At 49.6% G+C, this 16,957-nt stretch overlaps 1 protein-coding gene across 12 annotated transcripts in view; it reads left to right on the top strand.

The window, feature by feature from the left end:
- The window catches only part of Tmem63c (transmembrane protein 63C), a 105,321-nt gene that overhangs the window by 52,636 nt on the left and 35,728 nt on the right, over positions 1-16,957 (top strand). For 9 of the 12 annotated variants that reach the window (XM_074067471.1, XM_074067469.1, XM_074067470.1 and 6 more), the window contains 4 exons: positions 11,039-11,101; positions 13,746-13,937; positions 14,490-14,569; positions 14,983-15,064. In XM_074067471.1, the coding sequence (XP_073923572.1) occupies positions 13,788-13,937; positions 14,490-14,569; positions 14,983-15,064 (312 nt within the window). In that variant the 5' untranslated portion in view covers positions 11,039-11,101; positions 13,746-13,787. Of the gene's footprint in view, positions 1-11,038; positions 11,102-13,728; positions 13,938-14,489; positions 14,570-14,982; positions 15,065-16,957 lie in introns of all 12 variants that reach the window. The other 3 variants (XM_074067477.1, XM_074067478.1, XM_074067479.1) reach the window with 3 other exon arrangements.

Below are 16,957 nucleotides of genomic sequence, written 5' to 3'. Positions count from 1 at the left end.
AGTCCAGCAGTATTGGCTTCACCCAGAGACTTGTCAGAGATGCCAACACCTAAGTCCACCCCAGACCTGCTTCCCCAGAACCAGGCGTGAGGCCCAGCTGTCTGCAGGTGGTGGCTCTCCCTCCCAGGGAAGCTGCTAACCAGCTAAAGTGTGCTACTCTTATGTTCCAAGTAACTGGATTCGTTCTTCCTCAAGCCAGCCCCAAAGGGCAGGAGAGTGGGGCGGGGGTGGGGGGGGGGCGGATATTTTTGCTCTGCCGAAGAAGGCTTTCAAAAGGTGGGCCCTGGGTGCTTCAAGACAGTTTTGCTTAATAGCGTGGTTGCAATGGAGACACGCCTCCTGCAGTCCCCTGGATGTCCCTCCCCATCTCCTCCTGGCCCCAGACCATGGAGGACCACAGAGGATGCTACTCCAAACTGGCCCTGGGTCTCCTTCATTTCACAGCTGTGGTCTGTGTCCCTTGGAGGCCTCCCTGCAGTGTATTGGCTGCCCATACACCCTGAGACACACAAAAATACACTCACAGATACACAGACAGATAAACTCAACATGCACATATACAAACACATTAAACACACCCTACCGCACACTAGCACCCCAAACTCAAATTATAGCCACACACACATTCCCAAGCACACAGAATACTCCCCAAACATACACAGATACATATACAAAAGAAGTCACATTGACACATACATCCCAAAACCCAAACCAAATATAGACCTACTATGTTAGCTTACTGGGGCAATTGCAACACAAAGTACCACAAACCAGATGGCTTGAAACAACATACACTTATTCTCACACAGTTCTAGGGACTAGAAGTCTAAAATGGAGGTGTCACCAGGGCCGGGCTCCCTCTGTGACCTCTCTCCTTGCTCTATTGGGTGATAGCAACCCTGGCAGGTGCTTGGCTTGTAAGTACATCACTCCAACCTCTGCCTCTGCCTTTACCTGGCTTCTTATAAGGATGCCAGTCATTGGATGTAGGGGTCTTCTAGGACCTTATTTTAACTGATTACATCTGCAAAGACCCTATTTCCAAACAAGGTCACATTCTGCGGTCCAAGGTGGACATGCATTTTGGAAGGATGTTATTCAACCCAGAAGATCCACACATACCCACATACCCCACGAGGCCAACAGAACACACACGCACACACACACACACACACACACACACACACACACACACACGCACACACATGCACACACCTTGCAGATGAGAACTCTGAGATCAGAGAGGAGAGCCCTGGTGTCAGAGCTGCCCACCCCTTTTCCCTGGGCCCCAGCACTAAGTAGTCACACCCTTAGTGTAGTCCTTATCACAAGGAGCTGCTTCTTGTTTTGGTTTGCACGTAGTACAAAATTCAAACAGTAACAGGGAATAGAGTGAATGGCAAGTCCTCACCCTGCTTCTGTGGCCACCTACTTCCCCTCCCAAAAGGCCAGCAATGCCAACAGTTTCTTGTGTATCCTTCCAGACAAAGTCTAGACCAGGCAGGCACACAGGATGCAACCTTCTCCACGTACACTTTGCTCTTTGTGTTTGACAGTGTATCTGTTTATTCTCTAACCTGATGGTCTACTTTCCTGGGGCTTGGGATCCCCCCACCTGCACTCACTGATGGCACAGCCATATGTTGCTGATCTTTTGCATCCCCAGGTCCTAGCCCTGGTGGGCACGGAGCAGGACTTCTGTTAGGAATGACTGTATTAGACATAAGTGAATCATGACCAGCTGATTGAGTTTGAGTGGGACTAGGGCTCAGCCTTCAGCTACAGGGCCTTCGTGGGCCAGAGACTGTCCTGGATGCAGATGGAGGTGAGCAGGATGCACCAACAGTGACCCAGTTGCTCTGTGGGCATCTCTCCTCTAGCTGGCAGCCTTCATCCATCATAGCTGGGGCTGGGTCTGAGATGGGGACCCTGAGCTGCTGCATCCCTGTATTCCCTCCCCTCTCTGGTCTTTCTCCTCTGACCCTCCCACTCTGGACTCCTTTTGAGGAAATCAGTGGAATAGAAGCTAGAGAGAGACACCCTCCCCATCCCCCCCCACCTTTCCCCAGGGGCCTGTTGATGAGGAGAAGCAGTTGCCCAGTCTTGCTGGCTAAAGGCTCAGTTCAGACTTGTTGCCACGGAAACGAAAATTACAGTAATAACTCGGGGTTGCATTGGAGGCTGCAGCTTCTCCCAGTTGTGGTGCATGTGTTTGCTCCCGCACACTCAGATATGAGATGTACTGCATTTCTCTTCCTCTAAATCTAGGCAGAAATGCATGCCTCCATCCAAGATTTCACTGTGCACTCCATTAGTAGACTTTGAGCCAAGCCCTGGGGGACAGAGGTGGGCAGGAACTGTCCAGACCTGAGAGACTGGCAGCCCAGAGAAATGCTAGCCTCAGCTCCCTTTACCTGGCTTTGGGGGTAGCAGCTTATCCCACCAGCCCAGACACTCTGGGCTTCAGATCATAGGAGCCAAATGAGTCTCATCAAGCCCACTTCCAGTCTGTCCTCAACAGGTATTTGTAAAGCTTCAGCCCTCAAACAGACTGCAGAGAAAATAATAAGCAACCTAGCCATGGGCTGTGATGTCAGGGAGCTTTCTGCTCTCTGGGAGAGCCAGCTACGGGCTGGGTCAGCCTGTAAGTGACCGTGAAATGTACCAGGTCCTAATACAGAAAAGAGCACCGTACTTTATGGAGCCATTGCTATGTGCTAGGCATTGTCTAACTATTCCATGTGATTTGCTTCCCTTCCACTTTACAGATAAGGAAACTGAGGCACAGGGAGGTTAAGAAACCTACCCATGGGGCTAGTAAATAGCAGAGGCAGTAGTTAGACTTACGGAGCCCAACTCCCTACAGTGAGTGGGTCTGCTCCCAAGATGCTCTGAGGCAGAGCAGATTTCCCTGGCCTGGAGTTTTCTCTAAGGAAGCAAAAACTGAACTGAGACTAACTGGTGGATGGATGAGTCAACTTATGTGTGTGGGAACATGCCAGGCAGAGAGATGAGGGCATGCAAAGGCCCTGTGGCACGAAGAAAGGAATCCCTCAGTTCTAGGAATTGAGGAAAAGATCTAGCTGCTGAAGATGAAAATGAGGGAGAGTTCAGCAAGGTGAAGCTAGAGCTTTAGGCAGAACACACGCGGCAGCCTTGTTGGCCAGGTGAAGGAGAAGAACAGAACACCCTTCTAACTGACTCCCTCACAGCCTTGTCCAGGAAGCCTCTCAGGCTCCAGGTTGGGTGCGGTGTCCCTCAGCTGTGAGTTGTGCGATACTACAAACATTCTCCATACAGTGTTATAACTGCCTTAGTGAGGCTCTCCTTCTAGAACAAGCTTGGGAGGGAAGAAGCACATTTTATTCTCTAGCATCCACTACCCAGGAGAGAACACAGGAAAGAGAGAGAACTGGAGGATTTGAGGGGATGGTGAGATCATCAAAACCTGGGGCACTTCTCCAGGAAGGCTGCATGGAGGAAGCGAAGCTGAGCTGGGCCTCAACAATGGGGCATTCTTATGAGGGAGTTGCCCCAAAAGGGAGGGATAGAAGGGCCAGAGAAAGCCAAGGCCTTTGAGGGCAAGGGACCATCCATCTGCTGGAGCTGAAGCTGTTGTGGGGAAAGGAGGGAGGCAAGACAGGAGGGGCTTCTAGGACCATGAGGGCCTTCCCCTGCCTCAGCCTCTACCTTGGACAAACGAAGAGCTCAGATGTCAGAAGGAGCAGGCACCCCTACAGAGGCTCAGACCTTGCTTCAAATCCCCACCTCTGCTTCATCACTGCTGGCTGTGTGACCTGGAATGGCTACTCACCCACTCTGAGCCTCAGTATCCTCATTTGTAAAATGAAGACAGCTAATATTCCTGCCCTGCCAGATCTGTTGGTCAGGTGAGATGATGACTGCAAATATACTTCCTAACCTGGACAAATGTGCACATCTGGGCCTCCATCAGCACCTTAGAGATGGCCAGAGGCCAGGCTTACAGCAGAACCCACCCCACCAGGAGGCTCCTGTCTCCTTCCCCACAAGAGGTCAGGTGTAGACTGCCCCCCAACCCAGTGCAGGGGTGCAGTGACCACCATCTTCCATTGATCCATTGAGGGTAGAGTGGGGAGGAGGAGGGATGAAAAAGATACAGGGAAGCTGACCCCCACCAGTCCTAGAGAGAGCTATACTAGAAAGACCACCAAGCCAGCTTCCTGGTCATTGCACTGGACTATAGTCAGCACTGTGCCATGATTGCTGGGGAGAGTGTGAGCCTCTGGTGCCTTGGCAGCCCTCCAAGACCTGACTGGTCAAGGTCAAGCTTTGATTGTCCTGCACCTGGCCCAGCCAGGTCCTGAGAAAGGGAGAGGAAGCAGCAGCAGAATTGGCCTTGATCTTTTTTGAGGTATTGGGGTTCAAACTCAGGACCTTCCACTTGCTAGGCAGGTGCTCTACCACTTGGCCACTCCACCAGCCCTTTGTTTATTTTTATTTTTATTTTTTTTTTCATTTTTCTTTTATTATTCATATGTGCATACAAGGCGTGGTTCATTTCTCCCCCCTGCCCCCACCCCCTCCCTTACCACCCACTCCACCCCCTCCCGCTCCCCCCCTCAATACCCAGCAGAAACTATTTTGCCCTTATCTCTAATTTTGTTGTAGAGAGAGTATAAGCAATAATAGGAAGGAACAAGGGGTTTTGCTGGTTGAGATAAGGATAGCTATACAGGGCATTGACTCACATTGATTTCCTGTGCGTGGGTGTTACCTTCTAGGTTGATTCTTTTTGATCTAACCTTTTCTCTAATACCTGTTCCCCTTTTCCTATTGGCCTTAGTTGCTTTAAGGTATCTGCTTTAGTTTCTCTGCGTTAAGGGCAACAAATGCTAGCTAGTTTTTTAGGTGTCTTACCTATCCTCACCCCTCCCTTGTGTGCTCTCGCTTTTATCATGTGCTCATAGTCCAATCCCCTTGTTGTGTTTGCCCTTGATCTAATGTCCACATATGAGGGAGAACATACAATTTTTGGTTTTTTGAGCCAGGCTAACCTCACTCAGAATGATGTACTCCAATTCCATCCATTTACCAGCGAATGATAACATTTCGTTCTTCTTCATGGCTGCATAAAATTCCATTGTGTATAGATACCACATTTTCTTAACCCATTGGTCAGTGCTGGGGCATCTTGGCTGTTTCCATAACTTGGCTATTGTGAATAGTGCCGCAATAAACATGGATGTGCAGGTGCCTCTGGAGTAACAGTCTTTTGGGTATATCCCCAAGAGTGGTATTGCTGGATCAAATGGTAGATCGATGTCCAGCTTTTTAAGTAGTCTCCAAATTTTTTTCCAGAGTGGTTGTACTAGTCTACATTCCCACCAACAGTGTAAGAGGGTTCCTTTTTCCCCGCATCCTCGCCAACACCTGTTGTTGGTGGTGTTGCTGATGATGGCTATTCTAACAGGGGTGAGGTGGAATCTTAGTGTGGTTTTAATTTGCATTTCCTTTATTGCTAGAGATTCCACCAGCCCTTTGGATGTTGGGTTTTTTTGAGACAGGATCTTGTAAACTATTTGCCTGAGCTGGCTTTGAACCTTGATCCTCCTGATCTCTGCCTTCCTAGAAGCTAGGATTATAGGTGTGAGCTACCAGCACCTGGCGTTGATCTTCTTTGTGAGTAGGCAGCTGCCAAGAGCCTCCAGGCTGCCTGCATGGGGAGGTCCTCCACCATTGACAAATTAGACCTGGGGCTGGTTAGAGTGAGGCCTTTGGGGAAGGAAAGGATTTTGATGGAGAGAGAAGGAAAGCTATGATACACATGCCTAGAAATATCAAGCCTTAAAGTAGGGTCTTTGTCTAATTATAAATAATGATACATGTTCATAGTTTCCAAATCCAGAAAAAATGTAAAGGCTATTGAAAGAACATGGTATCGTTTTAATTTTTTCTTTATTCTCCCCTGCCCCCCCACCCTTACAAAAAAAGCTTGCTAAGCAGGTGCTCTACCATTTGAGCCACTCCACAAGCCCTTTTTTGTGTTGTTTATTTTCAAGATAGGGTCTTGCAAACTATTTTCCCGGGCTGGCTTTGAGCCATGATCCTCCTGATCTCTGCCTCCTGAGTAGTTAGGATTACAGGCATGAGCCACTGGTGCCTGGCTCCCCTTTTATGTGTTAACTCAGACGATTCATTACGTGCTGGCACGTAGAACTCATTCAGTGTATGTCACCTGCCATTCTTAGTCTTATTCTTGGACTAAGGATGCCAGTGAGCACCGCCTGGTCCTGCCCACCAGCTCTGGGAAAGAAGACACAGCAGAAATGTGCTGGTCTCTGTGGAGCTGTCCATGGTGCTGAAAGCCTGCCTTTGGATCCAGTGCTGGTTGTCTTATTACCCAGCTCACACAGTGGACCTGTGGCAAGTCCACTACCTCCATGCTTAGCCTTGGGGAACCATTTGGGGGTTTCTGGGAGAAGACTGGCCTCAATCTTTGGAAGATGATAGCAAAGGCAACAACCAACTTTTGTGGCACTCACCGTTTACAAAAATAAGTCTGCATGCACCATGGCGCAGGAAGGATGGACATAATGATATTCACTTTGTGGAAGAGAAAACTGAACAGCAAGAGGTTAAATAGAAGCTAATAAATAATCGAGTCAGATTCACATCCAATCTCCTGTGTGCCCCCTGCACTCCGTGCTGTGACTTGAGGAGGGAGACTTGAAAACCGATAAAGTACTGTGGGAGGCAAAAGCCCAGAACTCAGGAATACTCTCTACACTCTGCAAATGTGTGCAACTTCCCCGCTATTCTTTCCTACCACTGAGTGTAGTTCTGTCTTTCATTGAGGCTTGATTCATGCTGGTTATTGTGAGAACCAGGAGAAGTACAAGGAAAAAACATGGGCTCTGCTTTTGAAGGTCCCACAGACTTATGGAGAACTTGCAACTCATGTGTTCAGAAAAGTGAGAGGATTGTACCAGGCAGTGAGAGCAAAGGCCAATATGAGAAGAGGCTGGGGACAAGGTGCAGACCATGCCCATCATTTGAAGGAAGGCTCTAGGGAGTGTGATATCAGCTAGAACTCAGGGACTGTAAATTTTGAGACCAAGGTCCTTAGCTGAGCCTATGAGGAGGTAGAACAAGCTCTGTAGGGTGGGACAAGCAGTTCTGGGGCATGTGGTGTGGGTTGAACAGAAAGCAAGCTTGGTGCCCCATGAAGAAGTGGCCAAACTGGTGAATTCTGTCTGGGATACTGGGAGAAATGCCAGTCCACAGACATCCCAGTGAAGAGGTGGTGTGAGCCTCAGCCAACTCTCCACAGACCCAGGACCAGCAGGGAGGGGAGGGGAGGGTAGATGGAAAGCAGGGAGAGAAAAGGACCAGTTTCAGAAGGTGCCACTGCAATAGGATTAAGGGGCACTGAGCTACCATTGTTTACTCCCAAACCACCTCATCCTCTCTCCTTTTTTTAGAGGGAGTCAGGAAACTTTCTGGGTCTTCAGGAACTCCTTATCTAGATGCAAATAACTCTGGGAATCTTAAACTGGTGGATCTCCATCTTGGCCACACACAATAACTGACTGGAGATTCTCTCTCTCTCTCTCTCTCTCTCTCTCTCTCTCTGGGGTTTGAACTCAGGGCCTCATGCTTGCTAAGCAGGCATCCTACCGCTTGAACTGCAATCCTTCTATCTCTGCCTCACAAATAGCTGGAACTACAGGCGTAAGCCATCATACCCAGCTGAGATTTTAAAGTCTGGGGAGGGGCATGAAGATCTGGATCTGCTAAACACCTTCCAACTGATTCATATGCCACCTCCCTCCAAGCTGAGAGGTCACTGAATGGGGAGCCAGAAAACCCAGATTCTCTTCCCAAATTCACCCTTTTTCCAGCCTTAAGCAGGCTTCTTAGCCTTCTGGAGAGACAGTTTCCTCATACGTAAAAGCGAGAAAACCATCCATGGTTGTGAAGGTCTGTGGAGACGGAGGTTAGCTGGACTGATACTTAAGAGGAAAATTGATGGCCAGCGGACAAGGCAGAGAGCAAGGCCATGAACCAGAACCCCTCCTTCCAGTAACACCTCCTGCTTCTCCTCCCCCTCTACCTGCCCCCTAGCAATGTGAGCTAACCTAAGCCATTGAGCTGACTTCCTGGAAATGGTGGTAGGGGGAGGAGAGGAGACCCAGAGAAGAGGAGGAGTTGAGGGGAATGGCACATGGTCAGGAACTTTGGTTTACTTAAGTCCCAAACCATGGGAGATAATCTTTCCTATTAACAAAAAGGTGATGCATTATTGAAGAGACTGAGAGGCCAGATGGTGGGGCGGGGGTTGCTGCAGGGCAAGATCTATGGCTGTGTGCATTCTGGTGGGGGCTGGCTCCCCACCCACAGCATCTTCTCCTGGGACATGGCTTATGGCTATAGTAATTCTCTCATGTAAACCAAAATGCAGGCCTTATAGGCCAGTCCCTACGAACTCATGGGGTTGGTGGAGCTGATTGAGCTCTGGCCAATGCTAGGAAATGCAGCCTAATGGCTGCAGGATCCACCCAGATGCCTGGGTCTCTCCACTATGCTCCCACTGCATTACCCTGAAAGCCTGGGAGGGCTTTGTTCCTAGACTGGCGCTTGAGCAAGGTCATCCCCTTCCTCTACCTTTGCCCGGCACTGCCAGCCAGCAGAAGATTATGAAATGCCTAGGTTTGAGGGCCAGCTCTGCCACTCACTAATACCATGGTCAACTTGTTTAACCCTTCTGGGCTTGATTTACTCCTTCATGTGGGGATGATTCTGAGGTCCTAGGATGCTTGTGAAGATTAAATGAGATTGTGCTTAAATGGAAAATATTCAGTCCAGAGTAAGTGTACAGCTACTAATAAAATTGGTTGCTCCACAGTGACTCCTAGAAAATCCTAACTCTAGGGTCATCCTTGAGACTTGGTCTTCAGATATGTAGCTCATCCAGGAGAGCAGAGTGCTGGCCTGGCTAATCAGGACAGCAGTAGGTGAGCACAGGAGGTGAGGGACCGTGGATAGAGGAGTCAGAAAGACAAAACTTTGTTCTTTTGTGGGAGGGGGTGGTAATGGGGGCTTTAACTCAGGCCTCGTACTTGCTGGGGAAGCTCACCACTTGAACCATGCCCCCAGCCCTATTTGCTTTAGTTATTTTAAATCCCTCATTTATGGCCAAGTCAGCCTGGATCTTGATCCTCCTATTTACGCATCTGGAGTAGGTGAGATGACAGGTGTGTACCACCACACTAAGCTATTGGTTCAGATGGGATCTTGAGAATTTTTTGCCTGGGTTGGTCTTGAACCATAATCCTCTTGATCTCAGCCTCCCAAGAAGCTGAGATTACAGGTGTGAGCCACCACACCCAGCTAAAGCTGTTCTTTTTGAAATCTTTGATCAATTGCCAAGGAAAACTTTGCCAGGGCCTAAGAACTACAGAGCATCAAGTTTTTGACATAGGAAACCAAGATGGGGAAGGGCAAGAGGAAGGCCACTATGCACTGTCCTGGAAAATAGGATGTGCAGCCATGTAGGGAACCTGAGAATCTTGACTTGGGCATCATCTCCTTTGCTTTTCCTTGGCCCGAAAGCAAGACTGACATTTATTTTCATTCACAGAAAGAACAGAGGCACTAACTGCCCTCCAACTGCAGTGTGAGGGATAACAGACCCTCCTTCTCATCCCCACATCGCTCCTCTTTCCTGCCCCAGAATAGAGTTGGTGGTAGGAAGGAGCCTAGAGATGGCCGGGTCTGGGCCCCTTAGCACCATCTCACAGAGAAGCTATGACAATGAGGGTGGTCCTGGCTAATACTGAGCACTTCCTACTTTTCAAGCATTGTGCAGAGGGCTTTATGTGGATTTTCTTCAATGTTGCAATAACCTGTGAGGCAGTACTATTATTACCCTAGATAAAGGATCTGAGACTCAGAGAGGTGAAGTCACAGTCCATGGTCACACAGCTAGCAAGGGTAGATGTGGGATTTTAGTCCTTATCTGGCCTCAAGTACCTTAGTTCTTCCCACTGCCCCTCTGCTGTGAGACTGATGCCCAAAGAGTCATATTCCCTGACACCCACCCACTCCAGGCCAGGCTGGTGCCCCTGCCATATGCCCTGTAGTATCCTTGTGTTTCAAGTTTCATTTTTGCCAGGGCTCTATGCCAGTATCTCCAGAAAGCCAACACCTAGACCTTCCATGTGCCTCTGTCACATTCAAGAGCTAGCTTTCCATATCTAGAAAGTGGGGGTAATGATAGTACTGCCTTACAAGGTTATCATGAAGATGAGTAAAGAAAGCAGGTCCAAGATGGTGCGGGGTGTGGAGGAAGGCTGGCTACTGCCCTGGGTTTCCACGGCAATAATCTCCCTTGTTACTGTCTCTGTCTGCTGCCTGAGAGAGCTAAGGAGGGTGGTGAGGGTGGTGAAGGTGGCTCTCTTTTCCTCTCTTTCCTCACTGAGAAACCAAGCAGCAAGGTGGAGTTGAAACCCTACACTGACCAGATTGCTGGAAGGAATCCCCCCATCCAGCAAGACTGGAGGCTTAGGGGCTGAGACCTTGTGGCTGAGTGTCCTCCAGGCAGAATAGGAGCCTAGGCCAATAGCAGTTGTCTCCCCAAATCCCAAAGGTCTACACAGGGCCTGGCAAGAGAAGATACTCTACCTTGTTGGATGAATGAATGGGTGGATGGACAAACCAGTGATCTAACCTACTTTCCAGCCATTTTCACTTCCCTAAAATGCTGTGCTCAGTGTCTTCCCTGGGTCTTTGCCAATATGGTTCCCTCTGCCCACCCTTCCCCACTGCATGGTGCACTTACACCTTCACATCTCAACTTGGAGGTCAAAATTCAAAACTTTTGCACTTCTAAAGATGTCATCAAACAGATGAAAAGATAGTCAACAGACTGGGAAAACTATTTGCAAGACATATCTGGTTAAGGACATCTGAGCATAAGCTAGGGAACAGGACTTGGAAGAGGGGGTCCTGCTCCCCGAAGTTAGTGATTTCTCTGCTGAAATTTATTCTTTTGTAGGAACCTGGTAGATGAGTGGAAGATCCAGGCCTGACTTGGACCTTCCCTAGAGAATTGACACAGGTAGGAAATGTCTCCTTGGGCCTTTAGACTACTGCAGGTTTGTATCCCCACACCTTCCATCAGCAGCCATCTTGGCATGGGCTCCCTCCAGTGGCCACTATCAGAACTGTAGCTTCTCATTGTAGCTGACCTCAAACCTGCCATGGCTCAGGCTACCTGCTTCACCCACCCTGGAAATACCATTGCTGTTGCTGTGAGTCTCTGAAGTTCAATGTAAACCATTATAAGTCTACGTTTAGCTGAACATGTTAGCAAGTGAGTTAATCAGTGACCTGAGGCAGAGACAATAAAACCCTGGGCAGCTTAGGCTGAGCAAGAGGGGAGCAAAAAGTAGGACCACTTAGAAAGGCTCTTGTTAGACATTAATCCAGAGGGCAGGAATCTGAGAGGTCCTTCCTTTTCTAGGACTAATTATTATGCTCTCTATCCTCATTTTGGGGAGTGAGCTTGAGAGATCCCAGGTTCCCAGACCACCTTTCATCTCTTGCTCCCCTACCCCTTTACCTCCATTCTCTTCTGCATCTCTCCCCTCTCCCCCTCCAGCCTTCCCCAGCTCCTGAAAACTCCATATCCCATTCCTCCTCCTACAAGTATTCACGTGCTGCTGTCTGGGTTCCAGCATGCTTCTATGGGATCCACAAATTTTAATTCCCTCGCTCCTCTCAGCAACCCTGGGAAGTGTCAGTGACTGTCACCATACCCATTCGATAGGGGAGGAAAATGAGTGACCTTGCTCGGGGCCATCAGGCAGCTAGTGTATGTGGGAGCTGAGATCCAGTGTTACAGAGTCCATAATGCCCAAAGACAACCCCGCTCCTACGCTTCCTCACTTTGTCCCTGGGAATTGGAGCCTGGGACTCTGCTGGGCCCGCTCTCAGAGAATGGCTCTGTTTTTCCCCAACACCACTGGCCTAGGGGTGGGGACACATCTTTTTTGCTCTTCTTTGCAATTTCCAGGCTCTTCTTCCTCCCTCCACACTAAAGCCCTGTCTTGGATGGTGGTGTCAACTTAGAGTCCCACTGTCCCTTTTTGCTACTGTGATTGATTGCTCCCCGTCACTGGCTCCTACCTCCAACCCTTCTCTTCTTCTTTCTTCCTTCTCCACATCTCTCCTTCAGCAATTTTGTCTCTTGTCTCTGAGTGACATCAATGCTAGTGGTTTTGTCTCACACTGATGTCTCCAGTCTCTCTTCTGGACTCCATGTCCACATGTCCTTAGCATGTCCCACTGAAGCCCTGGTCCCCGCCCCTCTATATTCCCCACCCTGCTCCTCCTGTCTTTCCATTTGGTGATAGAGACTCCATTTTTCCAGTCTCTTGGGCTGAAAAACACAGAGGCACCCTGAGCCCTCTCATCCTTCCGTGTTCCAGCAAATCCTGCTGGTCCATATTCAAAGTGTCTGACCACTGCTTCCGGCCCAGCCTAGTTGCCATTATCTCCCACCTGGATCCTGTTGGCCCTCTCTGTTTCTCTCTGCTCCTTTGCCCCTCTTCACCCATTCTATTCTCAATCAAAAGGATCCCTTTAAAAACTAGGTCATCTCATGTCACTCCTTGGCTAAAACCCCTCCCTATTTCTCTCCCCCTCCACCGTCCAGCCACAGGGCCTGTTTGTCCCCCCTCAACTCATTGGACCAGCTTGCACCAGGACGTTTGTCTATGCTGGGAGCAGGTTTCTCTACACCTGTGTAGCTTGCACCCTTTCTGCAAGTGTCATCCTATCAGAGTGGCCTTTGAAGATCACCCTTTTCACAACTGGAACCTCACCCCCTACATGTTCCTTCCTACTAGAGTCCCATGAGGAAGGGCTTTCTGTTTGTCATGTTCACCAGCATGAGTTGCTCACCAAATATTTGAATGAATGAGTGAGCGAGCCTTCTTCTCTTGAATGGGAGTGAAGAGTCTTCAGGAGGTGAGGTCTGGAGCCAAGACAAAAGCTCTTTAGAGTTCAGAACAACCTTGCAGATCAGCTCAAGCAGTTACTAGTCACCTCTAGTTTTCACCTACTCTTCACTATGCTTGGAAAGTATTGATGCTTTTGACTATGGGTTTGTACTTAAGTCTTACCAGGATGCCCAGCTACTCTGAAGGGACTTAGGTCTTTGGGCAGGTGCTGGTCTTCCTGGTTCAAGGTGGAGTAAGACAGGGACCGTTACTGAGTCACTGCTGTATACCAAATGTTCTGATCTTTAGGAGTCTTGCTTTCCCCAAAAGAGCTGTAGAATGGAAAGGTGGTCGCTAGTGAACCATGTCTGCATGGGCATCCCATGAACACAGTGATTCTGTCTTCCAACTTGCACTTTTCCACTCTGGGATCTGACCTGCCTTTGTGAGATTTGTTGATTTATATATAAGAAAAGCATCACAGGGGAGCAATAGGGAGACCCATTTGGATGTGCATTTTGCAACTGTTTTTATAGGATGAAGAAGTACACAATAAAAACTCTCCCAGGGAAGCTATTGTCTTGACAACCCTGGGTTTGAGGCAGCTGTTATCTTACAGGATTAGGCTGGTGCCATGATAGGATCTCTCATCTTGACAACAGTTCCAAGCCTGGCACTGGCCCCTGGATCTGATGTGCCCAAGCCCAGGACACTCAGAGATTATCCTGTTACTCCTCAGCAGCCTTCTGTGTTTTGCAGAGTGGGGTGCAGTCCTCGCATCTCTCCAAGTAGCCTCCCAGGATGTCTGCCTTGCTGAGTGGTCTGAAGATGGGCAGCCAGTTGCACAACATGACTGTGGATGAATGCTTCCAGTCCCGCAGCACTGTCCTTCAGGGACAGCCCTTTGGGGGCATCCCCACTGTGCTGTTCCTCAACGTTGCCTTATGGGTGGTGAGTCCTGGGCACTGCAGGGGACACACACAGTAAGGTCTCAACCGGGGTGGGCTGTTGAACTGTCACAAGGGATGCAGTGGGGCCCCAGTGTTCCAAATGGACACCAGCCACAGTGATGTGAACTACCTGGATGTCAGCCCTACCCAGGTGGCCCGGTGGGTGGGCCTCTGGAGAAAAGGGGGCTAGGAAAACAGGCAGAATTCCTAGAGTGCTCATCTGTGCATCACTTAAAGTTCATCTGGCTAGTGCCCTTGGGCCTCCCTTCTCTCTTCCCTTCATCTTCACGGGGCATTTGTGTCTCATTGCTATAAGTACTCACCAGCTCGTTTGTTCAACAGACTGAGCATCCTCTGTGTGCCTGGAAACTGCTGGGGGCCGGGAATGCAGAGTTGAAAGGGATGGCTCTTCCAATGACAGAGCTCACCATCTGGTGGGGGGAGTGCCCTGGGGACTTCAGGGACAGGGTCTCTCCCATGGGAATGCAGGGGACTGGCCCAGGGGAAGACATCTGAACTCCTTTGACCCATATTGCTTTCCCTGGCCTTGCAGCTCGTTGTTCTGATTTACTCCTTCCTCCGGAAAGCTGCATGGGACTACGGGCGCCTGGCTTTGCTGATACACAATGACAGGTGAGGAGGACAGGGTCAGGTTAGGTGAGTCCCTTGCTCCCTTGGGATGTTCTGCCTGGTGCCTAAGCTGCAGCAAGTGTCTTTTCAGCAAGTGGCATCCTGTCTCCCACTTCTTGCCCCTGCTTCACCCTCCCTGCAGGAAGGTGACTTGGAGGGTAGCCATCTCTGGGCACAAGACCACATTTTTCTCCAGTTTCAGACTTTCTGGATCTCGTGGTTTGACTCCCAAGGTGCATTGTGCACCTGGCAATGGGGTGGTGCTGTCTATACCCAGAGTTGTGTATCCAGCAATGCCTGCTACCAGGCAGGAGCAGCTGGCATCCCTTGACCCAGGGAGCAGAGAGGGAGCAGGGCAGACATCTGAGGCCTTTTCTTTCCTTTTCTGTTTCCCTGCAACCCTTCCTTGCTGGCAGCCTGACCTCTCTGATCTATGGGGAGCAGAGTGAAAAGTCGTCTCCCTCAGAGGTTTCCTTGGAGATGGAACGCAGGGACAAGGTGAGTGTTGGGACTGGCCTGGGCTCGAGGGATTCTGGACCTGGGCAGGCAGCTGTGGTGCACAGGAAGGAACAGGGCTCAGGCAGAGGCTTATAGTCAGCCAGGCTGCACCAGTTCCCTCAGTGTGACCTTGACTCAGTTTCTCTACCTGAAAGACTGGAATATTAACCATACCTACCTCCTAGGCTGCCAAGTAAGTCTTAACTAATTATATCTTAGATTTTAAAAATGAATTTCTCAATTCTCCAACCCTACCAACAGCCCCAAATCTTCCCTTCTTCCCTTCCCTGCTCAGAGCTAAGGACTCACCTCTACTTCACCTAGAAGATTCCTACCATCCCCAGCTAAGCTCCACCCCACAGAGCCCCATGTTCTGCTTCCTTCCCTTTCTTGTGGAATGCTGGCTCTCTACCACTCATTCCGCCAGCTTCCATGAGCACCTTCTGTATGCCAACTGCTGGTCACTGGTTTGGGGACTGGGGATAGGGCAGAGAACACCATGGACCAAGTAGTGCATCCTGGCACTTTATCCAGGTTAGGGAGACAACCAGACAGTTACATGTAGGACAATCATGAGCACATGATGCAAAGGGGGCAAGGGAGTCACTTGACAGCAGTGGGAGGGAGCTGCGTTATAGGTGGTGGTCAGGGATGGTCTTGGGCAGAAGGTGACATTTGAACTGGGACCTGAATGCAGTGAGAGAGAGGGGAGTGAAGAGAGCTTTCTGTGCCCGTCATGTTCCCCACACTGCCTGTCTCCACTGGCCCTGTCACAGCTGAATGGACAGTCACTCCCATTCACTCCCCAACCTCCTCAAATGTGACATCCATCCCTCTCACTCATCAGAGCTCCAAGGCCATCAGTGGTCCCCTGACACTAAATCTAGTGGGCTTTCTCCAGTCCTCATCTTATCTGATCTCTCAGAATGTCTGACCTATAGACCATCCTAACTTCTTCAACAGGAGCATCCATTTGCCTCTATGACATTGCACTCTGTGAGGCCTTCCTTCACCTCTGTCCCCTTTATAAGTTCCTGCACACCTGGAGTCCCTTTACCTACCCCAACCCACCCTCCCTCTCACTCCCTGCTCTCCTTCTCCTGGCAATGATGTCCACACTCCAACTTCATTTGCCATCACTACACTGATAACCTATAAATTCAGTCCCTTCCAGCAAACTCTAAAGGGACTCTAGTGCCCTTTATCCAATGGCCTTCAGAATAGCCCCATGTGGATATTACAATAATTATTATTTTGTGGTACCAGGGCTTGAACTCAGGAACTACACCTTGAGCTACTCCACCAGCTCTATTTTGAGATAGGGTTTCGTGAACTATTACCTCAGGCTGGCTTTGAACCTCGATCTTCTTGATCTCTGTCTCCTGAGTATCTAGGATTACAGGCATGAGCCACTGGTGCCCAATACCACATGGATATTACAAAAGCATTTTGGACTCAGTATGTGCAAACCATCCCATAGTCCCCACCCCATCTGCTCCTAGTCCTTAGTCTGTGCTCCTTCCCACCATCTACCTAGAACTCTCACTCTTACCCAGGCCCCTCAGCCCGGTCTTTTTCTTACCAAGCCATGTTGCTTTTACTTTCTCAGTTCTGTTCCTGTCCATCCCTTGCACCAGCCCCTCCCAGGTCTCCTTCAGTCTCTTGCCTGGATGGCCATAGCAGCTCCAACTGATCTTTTAGGTCCACACTCGCCCCTACTCACCGTATCCATATGTGAATGGGGATGAATGTTCCCCTGTGCAAACCTTCAATTTCTTCCTAATGCTCCTGTAGCATATTTCACCATGGCCTGGTGGTTTGATCTCTTCCTCCCAACCCCCCAACTCTGGCCATATTGGTCACTTAGATCCTTGACTGTGTCACCCTTCTTCT

Source organism: Castor canadensis, chromosome 3 (assembly GCF_047511655.1).
Source record: "Castor canadensis chromosome 3, mCasCan1.hap1v2, whole genome shotgun sequence".
NCBI lineage: Eukaryota > Metazoa > Chordata > Mammalia > Rodentia > Castoridae > Castor > Castor canadensis.
This window is presented reverse-complemented; position numbering and strand designations above follow the sequence as displayed.